This window comes from Sminthopsis crassicaudata, chromosome 1 (assembly GCF_048593235.1).
Source record: "Sminthopsis crassicaudata isolate SCR6 chromosome 1, ASM4859323v1, whole genome shotgun sequence".
NCBI classification, from domain to species: Eukaryota; Metazoa; Chordata; class Mammalia; order Dasyuromorphia; family Dasyuridae; genus Sminthopsis; species Sminthopsis crassicaudata.
Genome location: NC_133617.1, coordinates 397,769,834 through 397,797,174, shown reverse-complemented (window position 1 = coordinate 397,797,174; position 27,341 = coordinate 397,769,834). Strand labels below are relative to the sequence as shown.

At 34.2% G+C, this 27,341-nt stretch overlaps 1 protein-coding gene across 7 annotated transcripts; it reads left to right on the top strand.

The window, feature by feature from the left end:
- Positions 1-179: 179 nt before the first annotated feature.
- LOC141549904 (zinc finger protein 200-like) lies at positions 180-27,316 on the top strand. Of its 7 annotated transcripts, none has more exons than XM_074279955.1 (7): positions 180-792; positions 1,725-1,895; positions 4,236-4,312; positions 5,601-5,962; positions 6,722-6,810; positions 7,116-7,245; positions 25,796-27,316. In XM_074279955.1, the coding sequence occupies exons 4-7, from the start codon at positions 5,713-5,715 to the stop codon at positions 26,539-26,541; spliced, it is 1,215 nt and encodes a 404-aa protein (XP_074136056.1). In that variant the 5' UTR covers positions 180-792; positions 1,725-1,895; positions 4,236-4,312; positions 5,601-5,712; the 3' UTR covers positions 26,542-27,316. The 7 variants fall into 7 exon arrangements, with proteins under 7 accessions (XP_074136056.1, XP_074136054.1, XP_074136057.1 ...); XM_074279953.1 differs by having other exon boundaries at positions 3,848-4,312; XM_074279956.1 differs by lacking the exon at positions 1,725-1,895.
- Positions 27,317-27,341: the final 25 nt, after the last annotated feature.

The following is a 27,341-nucleotide window of genomic DNA, read 5'->3' as shown; positions in this document are numbered from 1 at the left end:
TCATTTTTAAAGGATCCATTCGAACTCTCGGTTGCTTTCCCTGGTAAGGGTCGAACGCTTAAGGACGAGTGACTCAGGTTACGACCCAGCATGGAGGTCACTAAAATCCGAGACGGAGACTGCGCAGAGGCTGCGCTACTCTCTCCTCCCTTCCTCTTTGAACGTGGGCGAAAACTTCCACACAGCCACCACCATTTCCCCCGCTCCAGGCTTTTCGGGAAACAAGGACAAAGCACAAACGTCCGAGGTTAAATCTCATTTCCTCTTCTGTCTCCGCCCCACGCCTCCCACGCGTGGGTGGGAAGGGAGCGGGAACTCCATTTCCCGGAAGCCTTTACGAGAGTCCGCTGCTTCTAACTCCCGGCATGCAGCAGCTTTAGCCCTTCAGGGGACTCCCGGTGTCTCCCGGCTCTCCTTTGAGAGGGCGCTGGGAGGTGGAACAGCACTTTTGGTCTATTAATCAGCTCGTCTGCATTCTCGACCTTGCCTGTCCCTCCGTTTCGTGACTCGAGTTCCTGGCTCTATGAGCAGCTCCGAGCGGGGAGACCAGACATCCGAAGTGGAAACGAGGCACCGGGAGTGACGCCACAGCCAGCTAAGGCTTCACTGTCTTCCAGAAAACACGCGTCACCGCCGCCATTTCCGGGGGACAGCCGCCTCAACCAATAGATGGAGAGAGTTCTTCCGCGCGGGCGCGAAACGAGACCAATCACAGGCGAGAAGCGGTGGGTTTTTCCCATTTAGTTCTATTTCCTGGTCTCTTCTGGAATACCTGATTCCCCGACCCTAGAGGTGAGTGGATTTGTGGGCTGCGGCCCCTCCCTCATTCCAGCTGGTCTCCCCTGGCGGGATTTCTTGGGATGCTGAGTCCGGTTATGGTGGAGGAAGCTGCAGCACTAGTGATCCCCTGGGAGGGAGAAGCTGCCGGGCGGGGCTGAGCTAGGAAACGCTAGGCAGGGCCAGGCAAGGGCAGCGGAGCGCGAGGTTTGGCGATTTAGGTCGGATCGGGCATCTGGAGCGCCTGGGGGGAGACCGGGGAAGATCGCTAGAATCGGGCCTGCGCCCTGAGCCGAAACCGAGCCCTGACATGCGCTGTGAGGTGCAACCCCTCAGCGGCGGCTCCGGAGACCCCAGCGTCCGCGCTTCCCTCCGCCCACGGGACCCCGGGGATATCGTGAGAGGAAGCGAGACAAAAGGGCTGGCTAATAAAGCCACATGCGGGGTCACGAGAGGGAGACTTTGGGACGTTTGCGCTACCATATCGTGTGAGAATTTCCCGGAGAGTAGAAGGTTCATGAGTCAGCCAGAGCCAGGTGAGCCATGACTCACTGATTCTCAAAAGACTGTGAAGTAGCATTTGCCCAAATATATTTTAGCATTCTGGTCTGCTTCTGAGGTAGAGCTTGCAGACCTTCCCTTCCACAACCACCCCCTCTTTTTTTTTTTTTTTTTAAGCTGTTAAAATATACAGAGTGAATTGTCTAAGATCCTAGAGATTAAGCAAGTAACTCCTTTCGTTTTTTTTTTTTTTTTTTTTGGAATGAGAGAACTGAATTCTAAAGGAACTCTAAATGGCTTGCTAAAGACCATAGGCAATGAGTTTGGGGAAGCTGGTATTGGAACTCCTAGAACAACACTTTTTGGGCCAATCTCCCTTATAGTAATCTGGTGAAGCTTACTTTAGTAATTGCCTTTTTTTTTTTTTTTTTTTTTGGCTGAGGCAGTTGGGGTTAAGTGACTTGCCCAAGGTCACACAGCCAGGAAGTGTGAAGTGAGGCCATATTTGAACTCGCGTGCTCTTGACTTCGGGGGTGGTACTCTACTGCGCCACCTAGCTGCCCCACCTCAGTAATTTTTAAACAATTCAAAATTGAAGAATCTGCTAAATCTCCAAGGTCAGTGTGGAAAAATATAAAAATGTAATTTTCTTCCCCATCCAAGTTGATTGCTTAAATCTATCCTTGGAGCCTCGGTTTAAAAACAACTCATGAACCGTTCTCTAGACCTTAGCTCCCCGTCCCCTTAAGATTAAAACACTGGTCTTCTGACTTACAATATAGTGCTTAATAATACACTTTATTCTCTTTGCTCATTATTAAACCATATTTGTCACTCTTCATCTTTATGAACCTCTCAAGTATTTGGCAATTTATGATGTTTTCTATTGCTTTGATTTTTATGACATCCCATTCCTTGTTTTTTTTTTTTTTTCTTTTTTGCAATTCTTTTCTGCCCTTTGCTTTCTCCAGTAAAATATAAGCTCCTTGAAAGTAGAGCCTTTTGCTTTTGAGGCAAGTAGCAGCTACTTAATAAATTACTTGTTAAATTCTCTTGTATTTTCTATGTTCTCTCACTTGATAATCTTATTTACCTCTATGATTTCAATTGTCATCTGTGGGCAACACCAAAATCTCCAACTCTTACTTCTCTCCAGTTCCATACTTTCATTTTCATTTGCTTTCTAGATTTTTCTTTTTCAATATCTGTTGACACATCTAGCTCCAGCTCAATAAATCTTAAATTGAACTCTGTTCTCCCTTAATCTTTTCTGACAGATTTCCTGTCTGTCAGTATACAACCATTCATTCCAGTCACTTATGATTGCAATTTATAGACTATCTTTGACTCTTTATTTTATGCCTTACATTTTTTCAGTTGCCGATCTCTATTCTCAGAATAACTGTTGAATTCATCTTTATCATCCTTAATCTAGACTATTGAAGTGCTCAGATACCCATATATGCCCATATATCCTACATATGTTTATATGATTCCAGATTAATATTTCTAAAGCATAAATAATTTGAAAAGTTCATTCTACTATTCAAAACATTTGATAAGCTTCTTTATTATCTATCAAGAAAGCAAAAAAGCTTTGTTCTTGCATTTAAGACTCAGTCTACCTTTTCAATCTTACCTATGTATTCTATACTTACACTGAATTAATTGCAACTTCCCAGATTTCTCCTGAATTCTTTCTACCTCTATATCTTTGTTGATAGTGTTTCTCTCTATTTCCATCTTTTGACTTGAACTCATGGTTCAAGGCTAAGTTTAAAAATACCATACTGAATCATTCACTTAAAGATGGGGGGTGAAATAATACATTTCCTTTAACTAATGTTATAACACTTTATACATTCTATACTTCATATTGGAGAATATGGTTTGGGAAACAGTAAACAAGAAGTCAAAGGCTTGTAAATTATTTCAGTCTTGCTATATCCCATAGCTAGTTTCCCCAACAAAAGATGTTATAGAGGTCACTAAGTAACATCACAACAAAGTGAAGTTGACTTCATATATTGGAAAACAACTAGTTACTAATATGGGATCATTTTTCAAATTAGTGTTGTTTGTACTCTGAGATCATTGAGTTGTTAAAACAGATCAAAAATTGGTGTTAAATGTGAACACATGGAATAACACTAAAAGGATTTCAGTCTTACCAACAATTTGTTGACATTGAAAAATAAGTAGATAAAGAACAGATAGCAACTTAGACAATCACTCTTTCCTTCAGAAGTTTGATAAAAAGCATTGACCACTATGAGAAAACCAAAAAAGAATCTACCTCAGCTAGCAAATACTTGGTCTCCTTTTAGTGATAAGTGGAGCCAAAAGAAGTGCTGGCTAAGAATATAACTTCATTTGCAAAATATAATCTAAAAGAGTGATGGTAGACTATGAGCAGTATAATCTCCAAAAATAGTACTAGAGAAGATGTGTGTAAAATGCATGGTAAGACAAATCATTTAGATCAACCCTGGAAGAAAGATGAATATATGAAAAACATGCATCAATTAAAAAAAATTTTTTTTTTACAACAAACTTCTTTCTTTTTCAGTAACATTGGGATCATCGCATTTGGATTATAATAAATGTCTCATGTGCTGCATGAAAAATCAGAAGTAGTACTAAAGAAAACAGTCTTCCTATTTGTATACTTTTGTATGCAGTATAATCACAGTACTTCATTTAGGATACATGACAAGATTTTGAAGGACTGATTCTAAAGATCTCGGAAAGATACTAGAAAAAAAGAAAAAGAAAAGACCAGGCATGATGGATAAGAGAACCTGCTTCAGAGTCAGGAAGATTCAAATTCAAGTTCTACGTGTGTCATATAGTGATTGTGTGACTGGGCAAATTAACTAAATGCTTTAGGCACTTCTTTAAGGCCATACGTTGCAGAACAGTTACTGTCTTCATTGATAGAGGAATTTCTTTTGTAGCAATTTCCTACAGTGGTGGAATCCTCTATAAAAACTTTTGAGACAACCTACACGAACATATGAGGAAGAAGAAACAAGTAAGCTTTTGTAACTTTAATTCTTTACTAACTTTATAGTCACACAAGTGACTGAAAGGTAGACAAAATACAAACTCAGTATGTTATCTTACTGATAGTTGAACAAAATGCTACTTTTAAAGGCTCTCCAAAAAGATGTTTCCTGTGCATTTGTAAAAATCATAAGACTCCTTGAAAGACAATAGAAAGAAACTTTATTATCATCATCAATCCAGGCATAAAACTGGGAAACTCACTAAAAGTGTTTGCCACCATCATGGAAGATACTTAGAATCCAAATGGAAGTATCCAAATGATGAAGTCTGCCAAATTCTACAGTTTGCAGAGAACTTTGTTTTGATTTTATCAAGCCTTAGGACATTGTAGAACCTCCTAAATGAGATTCATAATTATTCAAAAAATTTTGACTAACTGGAAAACAGGAACCAAAGTGGATAAAGACTTTGTTCTTTAGCCTAAAAGCTATATAGTTAGTTGGAAAATGCATTGAAGCAATCCATGAATTACAAATATTTTGGAAAAACACATAAGATGGTCAACAATATGGTTTTATTATCATTTTTAGTATATGTTGTGACTCTCCCACTAAGATTGAGTTCTTTGAGGATAAGGACCTGTTTCATTAGCAAAGTATATTAAACATACTAGAGGTCGAATGTTCAATTTCAAATAGCATTGTGATAAACATTAAGCAATGATACTTATAGACCTAGGAAAGTATTTTCTCTCAATTCAACTTAGACATAGATACATCAACACAAAGAACTAACCAATCATAATCTAGTCTTTGTTTTTAAAGCCTCAAATCTTTTCTCTGACTTTTGAAGGGAAATGAGGAGGTTAAATTGATGCTTCTAAATTTTATCAACTGATATTTTCAATTATGCTATTTCTGAATTTTCCATTTCATATGACTCCCCCATATTCAGCTTTGCCTTTCATTGTTGAGTTCTTTGTCTAGAGATATGAGAGAATATGGGAGGATGATTCATAGGTTGGGGAAGGATCTAAGAGCTGTATAGCTCTAGGTGATACAATATTGGACCTAGAATCAAGAACCTGAATTTAAACCTGGACATTTACTAGCTATGTGACCCCAGGCAAGTCACTCAACTTCTGTTTGCCTTAGTTTCTTCAATTGTAATATGAGCATAATAGTATCTACCTCTGAGCAACTCTCAATTTGATCTGTGAAGATCAAATGGGATGTTTGTAAAATAATGTATACTAGATATTTAATGCTTGTTCTCTTGTTTTTATAGTAATGTTGTCTTCTCTGTTTTCTTAGGGTTTTGTATGACATAGTCATCTAGTAGAAGTCCAGATCCAGGTTGAAAGGGCCTCCCTTCAGACAAGAGATTTAATATATAGCTGAAACTGTAGAAAATCTGAGACTGACAATGGCTGCAGAAGCGGTCCTAACACCCCCAAAGCAAACTGGGTCCCTTATTCTAAAACTGGTGCCAGGCCCTAAAATGGGTCAGGATGCTCTACAAGAATCTGCTGTACCTCCCAAGACCATTCACCAATTAGTACTGGAGCACTTCTTTACTTTTCTGCCAGAGAAGAATCAGTCACAAAATCATAAGACTGGCAAGGAAGACACCATAATTTTAGTGAAAGATGTTACTTCGACTCTGCAGAACAAAGGTAAGAAATAAAAACTTCACTAGCGAGAAAGGGAGAATCTTAGCACTATTCTCCTCCCCAAAAGATGATAGGGAGCAATAGGTATTTCCTTGCCTTGGATAGTAGATATTAATTGTTTTTTTTCTCCTTTTTCTCCCTCTATCAAAAGACTCTGTAATCAAGAGAGTAACTCTGTTCTCAACATAAAAGTTGTTATGAAAGTAATTGTCCCATTGTACTCAGCTTTGGTCAAAACACATCTACAGTAGTAGGTGTAGAGAGTAATTGGGAAGGGCCAATTTAAAGTCACTTCAAATAAAGAACTGAGGATATTTACTCTGAAAAGAAGATTTAGAGGAATAAAGCTTTGACACATGAAAAGTTGTCATTAGACTTATTCTTAACTAATATCAGTGGGTAGAAGTTGAAGAGACACAGATTTAGGCTTATATTTCTAACACTTGAAGTTGCCCAAAATTGGAATGAGCAGCCTTGGAGGTAGCCGCAGTTCCCTTCCCTTACTGAAAGTATTTAAGCAGAAGCTGGATGATCACCTTGGGAGGAATGATATAGAATGGATTCATAATGTAGGTAAGGATTGAATTAGATGACCTTTGAGAACATTGTGATTCTGATATTTATGGCTTGGTTTCTAAAGAAGATTGATGCTCCTAAATCTGATATGGAAAAGAAGGGAGCATACTAGACTTAGGGAGAATCTGAACTCTGATAATTTGGAGTCTCAGTATTGGCTATCATTGTTACTTTCTTTCCTCTTAGCTCATCCTGCTTCCTGGGTAACTATTTTTCCCAAGGATAGGCGCGTCCATAAACGGGAAGTGCCGCAGACCTTTCCATCTGAACTTCAGGTAAGCTGCAGTTCCTTCTTTTTCTCAAATGCAACTTTCTCTTTCCTCTTTTCAGAAAACCAACAACTTCATGTTTAGTTTCAGAGTGAAAATCGAGTGGTCCTGGGCTAGATATTCTTTGTGGGCTGCTTTTTCACTGCTCCCATCCCTGGTTATTCTCTGTCTCTATTGATACTACTACTTACAAGTTCCTTTTAACTCAACTACATCTTTCTCCCTTTACCTTAATATCTCTTTTTCATCAAAGAAATTAGAACCATCTCAGAGAAAATAAGGACTAATTGAAGAGTCTGTCATTGTTTCAGGAGCCTGTGGTATTTGAGGATCTAAATGTGTATCACTCCCAAGAGGAGTATGTGGGCCTGGATCTTTCTCAGAGGTCCCCCTTCTCCAGGAATCATGGAGAGGAGGATGTTGGTGACATGGTTTTAGAAGGTAAGAATTCCCTTGAATTTTGGGAGCTGTGGGACAACTGAGAGATATGTTAGAGATTGTCTTGGGCAACCCCCTCATTTTTCTAAAGAAACTTAGATTCAGAGAAATAACTTATCCCTGAGCTCCTCTCCTTAATGTTAGATCTGAAATTAGAATTTGGACCTCCCAAATCAGTGTTTCCGTGAATCCTAAAGCACGTGAATAATTTCATTTCCTGCTATACTACTTTGTGAAAGTATCATCTCTCCTTTCTAACGACCCCTGGAAGAGTTTGCATGTGTGTACACATACCCTTTCACCTTCCATCCCTTCTAGAGGGCACATTGAGCTTAATTTGATGTTTAAAAGATATTTTGAGATGTAGGAAACTATTGCTTCTATGATATTTCTAGATAAAAATCATATACTAACAATTTACACTCTAGTTTGCTTTGGTCCAGAATCATATCAGAAATACAAATGGTAACAAAAACTACTGGGAATTTTAGGTAGACTGTTTCTAAAGATAGTTTTATATGGTGAGATTTATTTACTCACACTCCATAAACATTGGGAACTTATTGTCAACCCTGAATACTTGGTGTAGTTATTTGTGGAGGAATATAAGTCCTTTGCTTCAAGAGTTCACAGACCAGTAAATAAGTAAGCAAACAAATATATTTAATATAAGATGGAGTGTGATAAGTGCTTAGAGAGAAGAATAAAGTAAAAATTATGGATGATCAAAAGAGAGGGAGAGATTAAATTTAACTAGACCTGAAGAAAGATTCATTTAAGCTAGATCCTAGAGGCTGAGTAAGGATTTGGGCAAGTAAGAAGTCATTTGGTTATTTAGTTCAGACTTTAATCAAGCTTTAATTAAGCAACCAATATTCTTGTTTTCTTTTTTTAATTTGTTTTTTGTTTTTCTTTTCTAAAAACAAGGTATTCTCATCTTTACCCTTATATTCTATTGGAGACTTTAATACATATTGGGATTGGTGGCCAGGAAAGGGACCTTTCAGATCTAGGCAGTTGTGGGTAAGAGGTAAAAAAATGGGTGAGGAATAGGGTGGGTAGGGTGGCAGAATAAATGAATATCTGTGCTAGTTAGGCCTATGTGACTGACTTAGTGAGTCTAGATAAGATGAAACTTGGTCTAGTGATCAGACTGAAGTGAGAATTGAAAACATATCCTCCAGTCTGAGTACCTTAGGGCATATCCCTATGCAAGAATCCCTTGAAAGTAGAGTCTTAGTTTCTCTTTATTTCCCATGCTAAGTAAATCATCTGCTTTTTAGTAACTGTTGTGATTGATTAAAAAAAAATAATCCTTATCTTGAACTCAGTTCTGCCTGTTTTATATCCTCTATTCCTTGGCACTAATCCTTTTGGAAGTAGCACAAAACAATTTCTTCATAATAGCGCTTAAGTTATGTCAGCATATTTTGCTTCTTATTATTGTCCTCCTGGTTTCTTCAAGTTTCTTTTTACAAGATGATTTCTAGAATTCCTAATCACTTGTCCTCAAATGTATTCTTCTTTGTCATTATTCTTCTATTGTAGCACCTAGGCTTGTGAACCACAGTGTTCTAGATTAACTATTACAAGATATGTCAGAATTGTTATTATTTTTTCCCCCCCTGAGGCTGGAGTTAAGTGACTTGCCCAGGGTCATACATCTAGGAAGTGTTAAGTGTCTGAGACCAGATTTCAACTCGGATCCTCCTGAATTCAAGGCTGGTGCTCTATCCACTGTGTCACCTAGCTGCCCCCTACTGGAGACATTTTGAGTCCCCATCCATAGAGCTTTCAAGAGATAAATTAGATATATGCTTTTTAATGGTATGATGGAAGATCATGTAGGAACAGATGCCTTTGAAGGTCTCTTCCAAATCTGAGAGTCTGATTCTGTGAATGATGCATTGAATGTTTGGCGGACCAATCTGGTTATGCCATAGCATTTTTCTTGAGTAGCATGATGGATACAAAGGTAAATTGAGGACAAATTGTATGGGTTTGATGTAATATTGCCTGTCAAATAATTCTTAGCTCATTAATTTGGAATTCAAAATCTTTTTCATTACTCTTTCATTGTGCTAGTGTGCTCTTAAATCATTTAGCTTACCATTTGTCTAAAATATCTTCTACTTTTCCATCTCTTTGCATGTTCATGCTATGTTCCTCAGTCTTTCTCCATAACTCTACTTTTTGATACTCTTTCTATCTGATGAGAATGTTCCTTTATAACTCCTTCCCGATAATCCTCTGTCTCAGAATGATCACTTTCTTGATTTAAAGCCTCAGAGCTTGTACCTTTCTTACTGACCTTTGATGCTCACATATGTCATAGAACTTTAGAACTAGGAAGGATCATCTTTATGTAATGTTTACTTATTTTCCCCCCTACAAAGTTGTAAGCTTCTTGAAGACAGAGATCACTATGTTTTTTTATTCATCTTTGTTTTCTTTACATCTTGCACATAAGCTTCAATAAATGTAGGTTGACTTGAACTGATTAAGATTTTTTTTATTTTTTTTTAATTAATTTTATAATTATAACATTTTTTGACAGTACATATGTGATTAAGATTGAATGATAAAATTAGTATTTTTAAATAATCAATCTGGCAGGATTTTTGCAAAGGATGGATTTGAAAAATATCACTAAGAAAAAAATGCAGTAGAATTTGGTTATTGTATTATAAATAAAAGGAATCAAAGATAATACCCAGATTGGGCTATAATTGAACTAGGAAAATGGTTTAATAGAAATATAGAAATTAAGTAGAGGAGCAAGGAAGGTTCAGCTTAATTCAACAAACTAACCATTATATCCTAGATATTAAAGATATTTTTTCTTTGTACTAGAATAAGTTCAATAGCCTTACAGTGTTGGAGTCAAGTATTAGGGATGTAAAGTCAAAGAATGAGCCAGTCCTTGTCCTCAAGCTTAGATTCTATTAAAGAATAAAATTTGTCCATAGATAAGTAAAATTTTAGTAACTCTAAAAAATTTTAAAGTACTTTTGCAGATTAAATTCTTTTTTTAAAATAATATAATTTTATAATTATAACATTTTTTTTGATAGTACAGATGCATAAGTAATTTTTTACAACATTATCCCTTGTACTCCTTTCTGTTCCGAATTTTTCCCCTCCTTCCCTCCACCTCCTCCCCTAGATGGCAGTTATGCAGATTAATTCATGTTAAAGTTTTAATTTTAAATTATTGTAAAACATTCAGGTCAGAATGCTCAGTGACCATATGAATATCTAAAGCTAAATTGTATCATGAGGTTAAAAGTAGAGATGTAACTTTAGCATTCATTTGTATAAAGGTTATTGTTGAAGTGGTGGAATTCAGTAAAGTCATTGGAGAAGAAACTGTAGAGAAAAGAATAAAGGCTAAAAAATAAGTCAGTGTATACTAGCATTTAGGAGATAGAAAGAGAATGGACAAGCCAGTTAAGACAGAAAGAAAATCTAAGAATTTATATCATTTTCTTCCATTCCTGACTTAGATGTTATGATATCATGTCTGTCATCCAAAGCATTTATTGAATACTCTGTTACTTGTACAAATGTTCCCTCCCTCTGACATAAACAGAATGACCTGGACTTAAAATGTTGAGGACATCTAGACAGAGTAAAAGCAAACTACTTATTAATGAGTTGACTAAATATTTGTAACATTGAGAATTAAGTGTTTTCTAAGTATGAGAGGAGTGGGCAGTACATAATTGAGATAAATTTTAAGAAGAGTAGCTTCACAGAATTATAAGAATCATTAGATAAGAGAATACTTGTAAAGTGCTTTGCATACCTTAAAGTGTTATTAAAATGTTGATGATGACAATATTATTAAATTTCCGATTTAATTTGGGCAGCATTTCTGAAGTCTCCTGTTTGGAGAGAATTTGCTTATGTCCGTTTCTTCAGGTTGCCATTTGATAAGCATTATAGAAACTTGAGTTATGTCTTGGTTTTTTGAAGAGTGACTGGTGTAATAAATTATTTTCTGGTCCCTCAAGCAACATTTTATCTGTGGGCTTGTTCTCCCCTATCATCCATCACTGTACTGTATCATAGAATCTCAGAACTGGAATAGATATCAGATGTTATTATTCATTCTATTCTGGAACAAGAATCATCCCTATAGTATCTTAACAAGTAGTCACCCAACTCCTTGAAAACCTCTGGTGAAGGTAGGCCAACTATTTCTCCACTCATTCTACATTTGAAGAGCTCCTTTCCTTGCTTCCCTTGCATCAAACCTGTTAGCTTCTATCACTTTCTCCCTTTTAAGTTGTGCTGTGGTACCAATATATTTGGTAGGTATTCAATAAATGATTAAATAGGCATGTCCAACCCATGCATCAAGGACATGTTGGTTGCTTCTTTTATTTAACAAAGAAGTCTGTCTTCACTGTTCAGGATGTGTTGTTAATTTTTTTCTTTTTTGGCTCAGATCGGTTAGCTTTGCCCCACAAATTCCTGCCTTTTCTCCCTCCTACTCCTAGGTGAGAACTGTATCTAAAGTATTTCAAGTAGTTGAGGAAGTGATTGATAACATTTTTCTCCTGACTTCTTGTTCTAAATCATCCACAAAGTTGTAAGATGCCTAACTGTGGCACAAGACTAGAGGCAAATGGCTAGGAGGATATGTGAGAGACATCTTGCAAGATTACATGGGGAAAACAACTCTGAGGATTTTCACAGATTCATTGTGAATTTTAGTGTTTCAGTGAGTCAGAAATATGCTGTGACAAGCATAAAAGTTAATGTAATATAGATTGCATGAATGAGATCTGGTGTTCAGAAAGAGGGAGGTGATGGTCTTGGTCAAACCACACCTGTAGTAGTATGCTCTCTTCTGGCTTCCATCTTTTAGACGTTTCACAAGCTACAATGCATTTAGAAGTGTGTAACCAGGTTGTTGGTAAGGGGATAGAACCATACCATATGAAGACTAGTTTAGAGAACTTTATTTAGTGTGGTTCAGAATGCTTGGGGAAGATGAGTTTGCTTTTGTTTTGGCCTCCAACCTCCCTAATTTTTTTTTTTTTATAAATTTTTTTTTCATTAACAACATATTTTCTCTTTCCATTAGCCATCTCCAAAAATACATGTCTCCTACACCATCCCCTCTTCATTAGGAGAATTGGTATAATGGTTCATCATTGGTCTTTGGAATTATGCTTGGTCATTGTGTTGGTCAGAATTCTTAACTCTCTTGCAGTTTGTTTTTACAGTGTTATTATATGATTTTTTTTTCCCCTCCTTGTTCTCTCTCTTTTTAATATCAGCTCATCTTGACAGTTTCACTGAAAACATCTCTTCATTTTTTTATGATAAAATAATGTTCTGTCACATCCATCTGTATTTTGTTCAGCCATTCCTCAGTTAATAGGCTCTGCTTAGTTTCATGTTCTTTGTTACTACAAAAAGAGTTTCTATAAATGTTTTGTACATATGACTCCTTTTCTTATAGGCTGAATGAAAAAACTGAAAAACTAGAATTCCCAGATACTTTTCAGAATGACTAGATTTAATTCATACCTTTACCAACAGTGTATTAATGTGCCTATCTTCCCATATATCACCAGGAAATTTTCTTTTTTTTTTTTTCTTTTGTCAGTTTGGCCAATTTGATAGATACAAGGAAAAACCCTTGAATTGCTTTAATTTCCAGCTTATTGATTGTTAGTGATTTGGATAAGTTTTTCATATAATTAGAGTATAATTGGATTTCTTTCTTTGAGAACTAAATATGCTTTGTTCTTTATCAGTTGGCAGGTGGCTTATAAATTGGCATCAATTCTTTATATAGCTTGTTAAGTGAAATCTTAAATTTGCTGCAAATATTTTTCCCATTTATCTGCTTCCTTTTTAAAAAACTAAATTTCATTTTTTTAAAAATTAATTATGTCTTTTCCACTTTCTCCATATTGGGGAAGAAACAACAATAAAAACAACCATTAGTACAAGTAAGCATAGTCAGGCAACAAAACAAGTTTCCAAATGTCCAAAAATGCCTTTTTTCATTGTGATTATTATTCTATACTCTTCTATGTCTGGAGATGAGTGCCTTCTTCATTATTAGACCTCTGGAATCATTGCATTAATCAGCTGTCTTTCAAAATTGTTCATTTTTATCTTTTTTTTTTTTTTTTTTTTTTTTAATGAGGCAATTGGGATTAAGTGATTAGCCCAGGGTCACATAGCTAGAAGTATTAAAGTGTCTGAAGCCAGATTTGAACTCAGGTCCTCCTGACTTCAGAACTGGTGTTCTAACCATTATATCACCTAGATGCCCTATATTTTGTTTTAATAGTATAAATTGTTCTCTTTGCTCTGCTTCTTGTTCTTTAACTAAGCATCAGCTCATACAATTGTTCCCAGGTTTCACTGAAAGTTTCTTACACTACAACAGTATTCCATTTATTCATACATTTAATTTGTTCAACCACTCTCTTGGGTTCATCAATTTTCATTTCTTTGCCACTACAAAAAATGTTACTTTTTTTCTTTGATTTCTTATGGTTCCAATAGTGGTTTGCTGTATCAAAAGGTGCGCACAACTTAATAACTTTTTAATCATAGTTCCAAATTATTTTCTATGATGACAGTGGAAAGCGATCCTAACAATGCATCCATGTGCCAGTTTTCCTGTGGCTTCTTCAGTATTTATCATTAGAAATGTGGCTGCTAATAGCTTGAATTTCTTCTCTTGAGAACTCCTTGTTCAAAACCTTTGACCAATTTATGAGGCTGTGGCTTATATAAAGTTAAGTTAGTTCCATATATATGTCTTAGAAAGGAGACAGAAATTTTCTGTCAAGATTTTTCTTAAATTAACTGTTTCCATTCAGATCTTAGCTTCATTGTTTCATTTGTACAGAACCTTTTTAATTTTATGTGATTCAGGTTGTCCATTTTATCTTATGCAATCTTTTATAACCCTTAGTTGTGGATTGTTCCCCTATCCATAGGTCTGGGAGAAATTTTTTCTTCCCTAAATTTTATAAGTGATATAACTTTTATGTTTTAGTCATACTCATTTGGAACTTACGTTGGCATGTGGTGTTAAGAAGATAAGTTGGTTTATACCTAGTTTCTGCTGGACTGCCTTCCAGTTTTTCCAACAGTTTTTGTCAGATAATTAGTTCTTACCTTAGTAAATGGGGTCTTTGGACTTATTATTAGATCACTATGTTCATTTGCTTATGTATATTGAAATAACTTAATTGGTTTCTTCTATTATCCTTTTTCTTTCTTAACCAGTACTATATTATTTTGGTAATTATTGCTTTTGGTCTAAGAATAACCTTTTCCATTCTACCTTTGATTGAATTGAAAAGCATCTTTCAGTCTCTCAGTCTCTTTCTCTCTCATATATATATATATATATATATATATATATATATATATATACATGTATGTACATATACACATATATATGATTTTAAATCTTTGTTTTGTAAAATAAATTTTTTTATTTTCTTTTTTCTATTTATACATGTACATTACTTTTTTAAATACACATTTCTTTATGAATCATATTGGAAGAGAAAAATCAGAACAAAGGGGAAAATCGTGAGGGAAAAAAAAAATAAAGGAAAAAAAAATGAACACAGCCTGTCTTAACATTCATTCTCCATAGTTATCACTCTGGATTCAGATAGCATTTTCTATTCTATATTTAAAGTGAGGCTTATGTTTCACATCTTGGTAATTGGAAGGAGGGTTCCAGGGTCAGAAAGGAAGAATTTATTTATTACATGTCTACTGTGTGCCAGGTACTGAACTGAGTGAGTACTTCATAAATATCTCATTTGATCTCCCAGTAATCCTGGGAAATAAGTGCTATTACTCTTATTTTACTGAAGAAGCTGACCTACATAGAGTTTAAATGATTTATCTAAAGTCACAGAATTTGTGCCACTGAATAAGTAAATAGTTTAGACAGAATTGTCATTTTTATTATATTGGTTTGGCCTACCTATTGAACGACTGATATTTTTCCAGTTCTTTAGCTGTGACTATTCGTGTGAAATGTGTTTAATTGTTTTCATATAGTTCCTGGGTTTGTCTTGGCAAGTAGAGTCTGAAGTATTGTTTATAGTTATTTTCAATGGAATTTCCCTTTCCTTGTTGCTGCTTATTAGTCATATAAAGAAATGATAATAATTTATATGAGCTTATGTTCTATAACTTGGCTAAGTTGTTAATTATTTTAAGTAATTTTTTAGTTGTTGCTCTAGGGTTCTCTAAGTATACTGTCATATCATCTGCAAAATGTGATAATTTTTTTTTCCTCATTGTCTATTCTAATTCCTTTGATTTCTTTTTCTTTTATTATGTTTCTACTACTATTTTGAATAGTAGTGATAGTGAGTAACTTTCACTCTTGATTTAATTGAGATAGATTCTAGCTTATCACCATTATAGATTGTGCTTGCTGATGGTTTTAGTTAGATAATGCTTATTATTTTAAGAAATAATCCCTTTATTCCTATTCTGGCTAATGTTTTTAACAGGAATGGATGCTGTGCTTTTTCTAATGCCTTTTCAGCATTTGCTGACTTAATCGTATGATTTCTGTTGGTTTGAGATGGTCAATTATATTGATAGTTTTCTTAATATGCCTTCCTATATTCCTGGTATAAATTCCACCCAGTTATAGGATGTAATCCTTGTGATGTATTGCTGTAGTCACCTTCTTGTGTTTTGTTCAAAAGTTTTGCATCAATATTTATTAGGGAAATTGGTCTATAATTTTCTTTCCCTGGTTTAAATCTCCCAGTACTATGTTTATGTCATAAAATAAGTTAGGTAGAACTTTTTCACCAATTTTTCCCAAGTAGTTTAGATAGTATTAGAATTTAATTGTTCTTTAAATGTTTGGCAGAATTAATTTGTGAAGCCATCTAACCCTGGGATTTTTTCCTATGGAATTCATTAATGGCTTGTTCAGTTGTTTCTCCCCCCCTCCCCAAGATAGGATTATTTTGGCTTTCTATTTCCTGATTTGTTAATCTAGGTAATTTATATTTTTGTAAATATTCATTGATTTGGAATCACACAGTTTGTAAGTGTCTAAGGCCAGATTTTAAGAAGTTCAGCTTTCTATCCTCTACACCAAAAGCCATAGGTGACCTGCAAAACTTCTTCTGGTCCAAGCTAGATTAAAGTATGATTAAAAAATGTTTCTAAATATGCCCCCCAAAAACCCCAATGACCCATAAACAGTGTTAATTTATGATTTTCTAAGTCAATATATACATCCCATTGAAATTTGTTTCTATTTGAGTTTGACACCATTGCATTACACTATCCTGGTTCAAAGCTCACAGAACTGTCGTGATTATTTAGTTAACAGTTTTGGGCCTCTGCTAATGAAAATGCTAATTAAAACCATGGTTTCTTCCTAGGAACCTGGGACCTTCATGGGCCATTGTGTCTAGTATACAGATTCTTTTGTGTCCTCACACTATAAATGAGTATGCTTTTTTTTTTTTTTTTTCTTTTTTGGTCTATCCAGAGAAACATGTACACAAGTGCATGGGAATAAAGGTCAGTATATATGTGTGATCCTAAAGTGATATTTACCTGGAACTGTTTCTCATGGTAATGATCATTTGTCCTTCAAATTCATTTATGGTTTCTTCCACTAGATAGACCATTCTTTTAGAATTAATCATAAACTCATATAATGTCAGAGCTAGAAGGAATCTAAGAGAACTTATCATTCCCCTTTATTATAAGATTAGGCAGATCAGGGTCATACCACAAATTAGTAGCAGGGACTAGACTAAAGCTGGATTCTCCTAATTCTTAGCTAGTATCCTTTTTTATTCCTTAACATTTCTTATGGGAGATTCAAAGAATTCTCTAAATATGAGAGATTTTGTGAAGAGTACATTGACTGTAAGGGATCAAGGAAAAGTTCTGTTTTCCTGGTAGATTATTCTAGTAGCAAGAGGTAGATGTTCTAGATGTTTATCAAGAATAAAAGGGCCCTAGAGTGAGTTCTATGTTCTCGGAGGAAATGTAGTAGCCCAGAAGGTTGCCATGTGGGATTTTCTTTTAGCAAGTCTTTCTGTGCTTTTTTCCCTTCTATTTTCTTTACTCTCTATACTTGAACCTTTTTCTTGTCTCAAATGAAGGGCAAGTTGAAACCAGCTGGGGGAACTTTCTTCCTCAGATTGCTTAGTGTTCATAAACTGCTGTTCTTACAAATTTTCTTTTTTTTTTTTTTTTTTTTTTTTCATTTAAAGATATTTTTAATCATTGATAGTGAACTTTACTCCATCTTTTGGCTATGCATCTCACTCAGACAACATTTATACTAATCTTATTTAATAGCCTTGGGAACTTCCTAGACAAACCTTGAAAGAGAGTTGAGTGGTCTCCTAACCATCCTTTAAGAACCACCACTTTTAAAGGGAAGATTCAAAGAACAATGGAAACTGATTTAGTCCTGGTTCTGTCACTTGCTGCTACCAATGTGACCATGGGCAAATCGTTTAACATAATTGGGATTCACTTTCTTTATTTGTAAAATGAGTGTGTTTGACCTTCTTACTCTCTCAGTTTACCTTTCTTACCATTAGTTTTTCAAAACTACAAAACCCTATTCTCCTTTCCTGAAGTTACCTGATCCTGTGTACATTCAACATACAAATATTTATTGAATGTTTATAGTATAAAGAATACTACATTTGATATAGAGGAAGATAATAGAAAAAAGTATAACAGTGATATTCCCTCTTCAAGAACACAATTTAGTTGAGATAATACACAGATTCATGAAATGGTTAAGTCACAATGTAGAACAAAAAATTTTAGTGTGAAAAAATTGCTGAGATGTTCTAGTTCATTCTGTTGCTTTATGCAAGAATTATTCCAAACTAGTGGTCATTCAGCCTGTCCTCAAAGATTATTGTTGAGGGAAAAAATGCTTAGTAAGTCCTTCATTGGGCTGCTTGTTACATATCAACTCTAATTATTGAGAAACTCTTCCTTCTAATGAACATATATTATTAAATTTGATGTTATTTTTTACAAAACAACCATTTATATATTTAAATAGAATAACTATATTCCTTCTAATTATTTTCTTCTCCCCACTGAAAATCCACATTATTTTTTAATTAGTTTATATAGAACACAGTTTTTACTTACCTTCTCTATCCTGGAAACACTACCATTTTTGCAGTTTCAGAAGTTGCTTTTATAATGTCACAGAGAAGTAGTCAATGTCTAGAGAAGAAATCCATTACCTTATAGGTAGTCCATTCCACTCTTGAATATTTCTGGTTGTTAGAAGAGGTTCTTCCACACATTAATCCTAAATCTGTCTCTTATTAACTTTCATCCATTATTACTAGTTCTGTCTCCTAATGCCAAAAAGAACAAATTCATACCTTTTTCATAATAGTCTTTTAAATAATTGAAGGCAACTGTCAGCCCTCTCCCCAAAAGCTAACTTTAGTTTAACTCTAGGCTAAATCTTCCTAGTTCATTAAATCAGTCTTTTTAAACATAGCATCCTTTACTATCCTAATCTTCCATTTTGAGATAAATTCCAGCATATTAGTGCCTTTTCTTAAATGTCAGAATCATATAAAATATTCCAAATTTCTAACCAGATTCATCACTATCAGTCTTTCAACTTGCTTTGCCTTTTCTTCATGTACCCTAGGATAGCATTAGCTTGTTTAGTTGCCATATAATGCTATTGACTCATTGAAGTAGCATTTCATTAAAATCTCCATGTATTTTTTTTTTTTTTTTTTGCTGAGGCAATTAGGGTTAAGTGCCTAGGGTCACATAGCCAGGAAGTGTTAAGTGTCTGAGACTATATTTGAACTTAGGTCCTCCTGACTTCAGTGTTGGTGCTGTATCCACTGCGCCACCTAGCTGCCCTCTATATATTTCTGAGGCAAAACTATTATGTAGGCACACTTTCCATATGTGAAATTTTTCACTTGTGAAATTTGAAATTTACTTTTTTTAACTCAAATTTATGACTTTAAATTTATTTTTATCAAATTTCATCTTAGTAGGTCCAGTGTCTTGTGTAGAGCCTGTGGAAGTCTTTTTTGATAACAATTTTGTTTTCCATTGTGTTGGCCATTCCTTTTAGCTTCATGTTTGAAAATTTGATAATACAAACCACTTATACCCTATGAACTCCATTCCAAAATTACATAGACCCATTGTGACTACTCTTTGGATTCTTTTGTTAAACATATATCAACTTTAACAACTATACTATTCCCTAGTTTATGTCTATGACCTGTCTATAAGCATAGCATGAGAGTTTGTCAAGTGCTTATAGTGTTCCTCCAACTTACCAGACTAATAACGCTGTCAGAAAAAAAAATGAAAAGAAAAATATGATGCTTTGTTCTTGAAGAGCCCATCTTGGCTCTTCTTGATCACTAATCTCTCTCTCTCTAAATATTCAGAACCATCCCTTTAATAATGCATTCTAGAATTTGTCAGGAATTAAGTCAGGTTCACTAATTATTAGCTCTTTGCTTATAATTTCATTTTCTTCCCATTTTTGGGAAATTGAGATATTAGTCTTCCTGAAGTATTATTTTTATTTTGAGCAAGTTATGCAATGGAAAAGCACTAGATAGAGAGTCAGAGGGCCAAAATCAAAATTCTAGTTTACATGTGCAAGTCATTTAATCTCTCTAAAATACACTTATCTAATCTGCTAAATGAGAGAGTTAGTCTAAGTAAAGTCTAAGGTCACTTTCAGCACTAAAATTTATAAGTTATAGGGAAATCCTCTTCCTTTTGAATTGTATTCTAGATGTTCTCCTTGATAGTGGCTAATCTTTAGTTAGCATATATATATCTTCCTGTTTTATTCCTTATTTGATGTTAATAATCAGATGATCATCAAACAAACATACATCTTTTAAAATAGTTTTGGATAAATTTTATATTTTCAGAAGAGCTACTTTGTTAGAGGACAATCCTTTAAGGCAATATTTTGCTCTGCTGAATCAAATTTTTTTTGTTGTTGTTGTTTTTATTTTTGTTTTTAAGACTGATAAAAAGTTTATTATTTGCTTTGGGAAGTCAGCCTTTGCTGTGCATGAATAGAAAGGCTGAATTCCTTAGTGTCAAGGTCCCTGCAGAGAGATAGAAAGTCTTGTTAGGGAAATAAGCGAGGCAGATAAAGAGAAGGTAACACTGAAAGAGAATATTAAACAAATGCTCTTTTAAAAGTCAAACGATAATTTACATTTCAATCTCATTCATTACAATTCTTTTAGTTTTGTGAAGACTAGTGATGTTTTGTGTGTGTATATGTGTGTATAAATAAAACTTATATTGTCTTTTTTTTTTTTTAAGGAAGAGTGATAAAAAGATTTGAATTTTTCTTCCATTCTTGGTATCCTTCCCTCCTATATAATAAAAATTTATTCTTTACAGATCTTTTTTTCAGGTTTTACAAATCTCTTTATTTTCTGTTCTGATTTGCACTTTCTTGTTTTCTTTTGTCTGTCAGATTTTTCTTTGAAAAAGAGACCAAGTATTCGTTAGCTGAGGCAGTTTGTTAATTTCTAGGTTTTCTTGTTAATATCAACTATATTTATTTGGAAAGTGGTGACAATGTGAATGTCAATTCTTTTATTCACTTTTCTATTTTTGGATCAATAGCTTGGTTCAGAACATCAGGCTGCAATTGCCTCAATTATATGCATGCCACATTTCATTTTTATTTCTAATTTGGAAATAATTTTGATCTTTGCTTACCAAGTCAATAATAATCCATCTGATTTTCTACATCTACAATCAGGCATGTATAATTGGTTAAAAAACAAATACTTGTTTGGTACTTGCCAAGTTCAGCACTTCTTATTTTTTTCAAGTAGAGGATTTGTGATCTTTAGGGGTGAGACTTATATGTAGTCTACTGGTCTTTGACTTTTCTTGTTTTTTTACTCCTGAATCTTGTTTTTCCAATTTTTTTTTTCCTTTCATTTTTTGCCCCATGCCTTTGCTTTGAAGTTATTTGGGATTCTCCTGCTGTTTTGAAGTTACTCAGTATTAAATGTCCATGCAGATTTAATTTGGAGAGTTTTTTTTAGAATTTCTCTGTCTTATCTTTTGCAATGGATTTTGGTACATAAACAGAAATTATTTTCTTGTTAGTTGGAAATATCTGTGTTCATAAAGTCTTTTATTTTTTTAATTTTTTTGTTCACAATTTTAGAAGCCCTTATAATGCTTTCTAGGAATCCTTTTGTAGATATGTCCGCACATGAATCATCAGAGTTGGATAGAGAGTTACCAGGTTTGATAAGTCTCTTCAAATTCCCTATTACATCCAAAACATGGTCTTTGAGAAGATCAAATACTAGTATATTCCTAAGCAGAGAATTACAAACTATTACTAATTCTTCTTCCTCTGACCTTTCCTGTATGATTTATCTCCATTTGTAATTTTTAGATCCATATGAACATTCCTTGGAACACACACACAAAACCTGTTTCCTTTTGAAAATGTTCAACACTCTTCCCTAGGAGAAAAGCCTCTTTTTTTTTTTTTTTTTTTTTTTTTTTTTAATTTTAATTTAAAATAAAGCTGCTGTGCACTTTTTACTTTATTCTTTTCCCCCCTTTTCCTTCCCCCTCTACAATTAAGCTCAGATATATTTATATGTAATATATATACATATCTACATACATATATATATTTATAATCATACATATATACACACATATATGCTCACACATATATGCTGTGTTAGACCATGCTACATTTGTTTTCCTCTTTCGCTGAAGGTGTTTAACATCTTCTTTTGTAAATCCAATCTTTCCATATTTTTTCTAAGTCTACCAACTCATCATTATATCATAGCAATATTTCAGTCTTACATTGTCTAATTTTAAAATAGTTTAAATTGATTAATATAGCTGACATTGTGTAGTTTCCCGATTTTTCTCTTTTGACAATCTTTTTTAGCTTTAACATTCAGATAAATAATTACTGTCCCTGCTTTTTTTAACCTAATAAATTCAACTCCTGATCTTTATTATTATATTTGTATATATCTCTTATTTCCTATACCTGATGACTCCTTTGCTTTATTTCTCCCCATTACCTTGCTTTCCTATTAATACATTAATAATATTAATCCTTAATCTACATTCCCTCCAAGAATCCCACCTTTTTCTTCCCTCTGTTCCATTCCCATTAATCTATTCACTTTATCCCATTCCCTATAACATATTTTCTCATACTCCTTTCCTATTCCCTCACCCTTTTATTTCTTTATAAATTCAGATTTTCCTTTCTAAATGTATATATTGTTCTCTCTTTGACCCAGATCTGATGTATAAGGTTCCCTCTAAAAATCTTTCTTATTCTTTCCCACCTTCCTATTTCCTTGCCCTCTTTTTTTCTTTCTGAATTTTGAAAACTTTTGCACTCTTCTAGATATATATCTATTGTTCCTTCTTTAACTCATTCCTGATGAGAATGGGGTTCCAGAACTATTATTTCTTCTCTTTCAATTCTTCTTGCACCTCATTCACTGATGATAATTACTCTTTTTATATTTTCTTACACCGGCTTTGCTCTTTAGAGTCATGTCATACTCAGCTCTTCCCCAGTCTTTCTTTTGAATTACCCAGTTACTCCTGGCAATTTTAGATAAATGGTTTATATGAGTCCCTTGTAATTAATCTTTAATGTTTACCTTATTTCTCTTGGCTCTTCCATATCATTTTTAATTAAATTCAGGTTTTTTTTTGCAACAAAATCCTGAAAGTCTTGTACTTCATTTACTATGTTTTGGTTCTCCCCCTCCCCCCCCAATTCAGGATTATGCTTAACTTTACTGGGTATTATTTTTTTTTTGTTCTTTCCTAGATATATTCCAAACCTTGTTGTCTTTTAATATAGCTGTTGCTGGGTTTTATGAATCTAATTGTGGTGCTGTCATTTTTGAATTTTTTATTATTGTTGCTTATAATATTTTCTCCTTTACCTGGGAGCTTCAGAATTTAACTTTGATGTTCCTGTAAGTTTTCCTTCTTTAGGATCTCTTTCAGATGATTGGTGAATTTTTCTATTTCTAACTTTCCCCTCTTGTTCTAACACTTAAGATAATTTTTAAAAATTATTTCTTGTATTACTGTATCAAAATTCTTTTTTCATCATAGCTTTCACATAGTCAGATTATGTTTTCTCTTCTTGATCTGTTTTCCAGATCAAGATGTCTCACATTTTCTTCTGTTTTTTCATTCTTTATTTTGTTTTGTTATTTCTTGGTCTGTTGTAACTTTGCTGGCTTCCCCTTGCCCAGTTCTTGTTTTCATGGAGTCATTTTCTTCCTTAAAATTTTTGATCTCCTTTTCTAGTTGGTTGACTTTCTTTTCATAATTTTGTTTTTCTTAAATTGTTCTGTTTTTTTAAGGGGAAAAATGTCTTCCATTTCTCTCATTTGAAAATCTTTTTAAATTCTTCATGAATTGTTTTGAGGCAGGTGACCATTTAACATTACTCTTTGGAGTAGGAGAGACTTTTTAAAATTCAGTATCCTCCTCTGAAGACAAATCTGGTCTTTATTCCCGTATAGGTGATAACTTTTGCCTACTCTTTTTGTTCTTTTTTAAATTTATAACAATTTGTCAGTGAAATCACTTCTAGTCCTAGGGTATGGAGTATAGTACTTCTAGCCTCAGGTCCTCCATTTATCTCCTCTGGTCTGTAATCTAAAACCAAGAACCCTGCCCTCAGGTTAGTGCCCAAACAGCCAACAGTGTTCCTTACCCATTGCTTCTGTATTTACTGCGCGTATGATGGTTCCTTCTCACCCAGGGCCCTTTTGACATCTCTTATCAGTAGAGGTTCCCTTACCTCATCTTCTACCTCCTGTCTAGGAAATGAAAATTCTTATGGCTGGGGTGGAGGTTACCTCCCAACCCAGGTAGTCCCAGGGCTCAATGCTTGCTTTTTCAGGGAAACTAATCTGGAGGTGTTTACACTTCACACAAGCAGTTTGTCTTGATATCTTTCTTTGGATATTCTCTAGTCCCTGGAGGACCACTGTTCTACCCGATCTTGTTTATTTTTAATTGCTCTATGTTTGCCCTAAAATGCTATTTTGTCTTGTTTGTAGATATCTGGGAAGTTTGGAATTTTCTGACCTACTCTACATCTTGCTAGAATACTGTTTTTCATTTCTTTTTTTTTTTTTTTTTTGGCTGAAGCAGTTGGGGGGAAGTGACTTGCATAGGGTCACACAGCTAGGAAGTGTTAAGTGTCTGAGGCCAGATTTTAACTCAAGTCCTCCTGACTTCAGAGCTGGTGCTCTATCCACTGCACCACCTAGCTGTCCCAAATCCAGATTCTTTTAACTTAAAATGTACTGTAATTCTTTTTCTCTTTGTTACATTTTTTTACCTTCTAAACTCCTAATGTAAGTCAGGAATATTTTCTTTTTCTTAATAACCTTTTTATTCTTTGTTTTTACTTTGCAGAATTTCTTTTATTCTTTTTACGGTTTCCCTGGAAAATGGAATAAGAAACCTCCTTTATATACATGTATTCTTTAGCATTAGCAAAAGGCATGCAGCTTGAAGGTCTCTTTAGAATTTCCTTTGCTCTTCCTATTTACTACAAATGAAAATTTATGCCTGTCTTATTGGTTGCACCTATGAAAATTTACCTGGTGAACAATGAGCAAACAGTCCATTGACTATATTTGTTCATCTTGTCTTGGTATGTTTTATATTAGGAAAATTTAGGAAATCTCAGGCAGAAGTACTACAACTAACTATTGATTGGGAAATTTTCTAATGGATTCTTTAGTCATATGTCCTCGCTACAATTTTGGGAATTGGGAGTAAACAATAAAGGCACAGTCATAATAATAGAAAAACTACATGTGCCAGTGGTAACATCCATTTTGTACAATTTGTGAAAATTTTTTCTCCTTCTCTGTCTTATAAACTGGATTCCAAATCTCAAAGCCTAAAGATTACTAACATTGTAAATTCCTCAAGGATAAAAATTATCTTCTATAACTCTTCTTTAAAAAAAAATAAACAAAAAAGCCAAAGGTTTATTAAAAGTTTATGTAAACATCAATGTACCAAACTAAACTGACTTAGTAATGATTTAATTTCAGTGCATAGTAGTTGTCAGTTATCATGTCTAAGTCCTCATAAGTATTTTATTTTTCTTTTCTATTCTTTAATACTCTGCAACTTAAGGGTTAATATGTGTTTATTAAATGAATAATTGTTGACAATGACATGAAAAATAAACAGATTTTTTTCAGCTCTTTTTCCATTATCAGGGTAATTTTTTTTTTCTGTTTTTCAGTCAAATTAAGTAATAGAGTGCTATAAAAATTTAGTTATTATTATTTTCAGCCCCCAAATTTCCCACAAGTACTGATAGAGGTCCTTGATTTGTAGTCTTCTAAGTCAATAACATTTGGCGTATATATTTAGTATTTCCTCATATATTTTTTCACTAAGCTTAAGAGGATATATTATATGAATTCTGTCTTTGTCTCAACAGTAGATTGCAATGAGAATAAGGAAGATGATCACCAGCCAGAAAATCCAGAGGATATAGAACATCATGAAATGTCATCAAGTTTCTGTGAAAGGGATGGTTCCCAGATTTTTAAGCAGGCAAAAGACTATGAGAAACATCCAGGTAACCATGAAGGGAAAAGACTAAATAATTCGATCCCGCAAGAAAAGAGATTACGAAGTCTTTTAATTACTGTTGAAAATGATGCCCCATTAGAAGACCTTTCAAAATATGTGGACATGAGCATTCTTGCACTTTCTCAAAATCGGAGAACACGAAGATTCTATACATGTCCCCAGTGTGGAAAACACTTTACTGAAAGTTCTTACCTTATTTCTCATCAGAGAACACATACTGGAGAAAAACCTTATGATTGTATCCACTGTGGGAAAAGCTTCAATCATAAAACAAATCTTAATAAACATGAACGAATCCACACTGGAGAAAAACCTTATACATGCTCTCAGTGTGGAAAAAACTTTCGTCAGAACTCTCACCGGAGTCGCCATGAAGTAATTCATGTAAAGGAAAAACTCCTTAAATGTCAAGAATGTGGGAAAAGCTTCTTAGGAGATGAAGAATTCTTGCTTCATCAAGAGACTCATGAAGAAGAGCGGCCCTATAGATGTAGTAGATGTGGGAGAAGATTCAGTCGACAATCAAATTGTACCAGACATGAAAAAGCCCATTTCATACCTAAACCACAAAAGCAAGTGTTATCGAGTTAATCAGACCTTGTTTACCTTGACATGATTCTCCCTGTGGTGACCCTCTAAATGCTAAGAATGTAAGAAAAATTATTTGAAACCCTGAACTCACATAGTGAAACTTTAATAGTCCAAATGAGATAAATATCCAACCATCACAGCTCAGGCATTATTTACTCTTTGAAGAATGTATAAGGAAAAAAACTTCTATGAATGGGCCAAGCCTTTGTAGTTCAGACAAAAGGACTAAGGATAATTTCCATGTAAAACAATGCAAAGAGAACTGTAAAGTCTCCAAATCTTTCTTTTAAAGAAAACCTTCCTCTGTATTTTTTTTTCTTTCTACAGGTTTCTCTTAGGAGTGACCAGAGTGAAGGCTTAGTAGAAACTCATTACTAATGTAGTTTATCCTGCTTTCCTCTACATGAAAATCGGCATTAAAATATGGCAATATAAAAATTAATCAAGTATAACTGACATGTACCTATATACTTGTCTTGGATATAGTGAACCAACAACTCTTATTAGGTCTATTAAATAAGTAAGTGACTAAAAGCTTGAAATTCTAAAAAGAAAATTTCACTTTAGACAAGGAACTACCATGGATTAATATAAAGGATCTACAAAGTGGATCATTCCCATTTGGATTACACCTAAGTGCAGTTTCTGGTCATGTATAGCTTTTACCATTTCAGTACAATATTTGTATTCTGTGACTTATTTTGAATATTCATGTTTTATCAGAAAGATGCCATTTTTTCCTCTTATGTGATTAAAAAAGTTTTCTGCATTCTTATTTTTGTCTGAAACAGGTCTTTACT

Bases quoted from the DNA above. Each gene is read 5' to 3' on its own strand.
- LOC141549904 (XM_074279957.1), top strand. From the start codon at position 5,713: ATGGCTGCAGAAGCGGTCCTAACACCCCCAAAGCAAACTGGGTCCCTT. The intron at 6,811-7,115 runs GTAAGCTGCAGT...TCATTGTTTCAG, and splicing joins CCTTTCCATCTGAACTTCAG to GAGCCTGTGGTATTTGAGGA. The intron at 7,246-25,795 runs GTAAGAATTCCC...TTGTCTCAACAG, and splicing joins TGGTGACATGGTTTTAGAAG to TAGATTGCAATGAGAATAAG.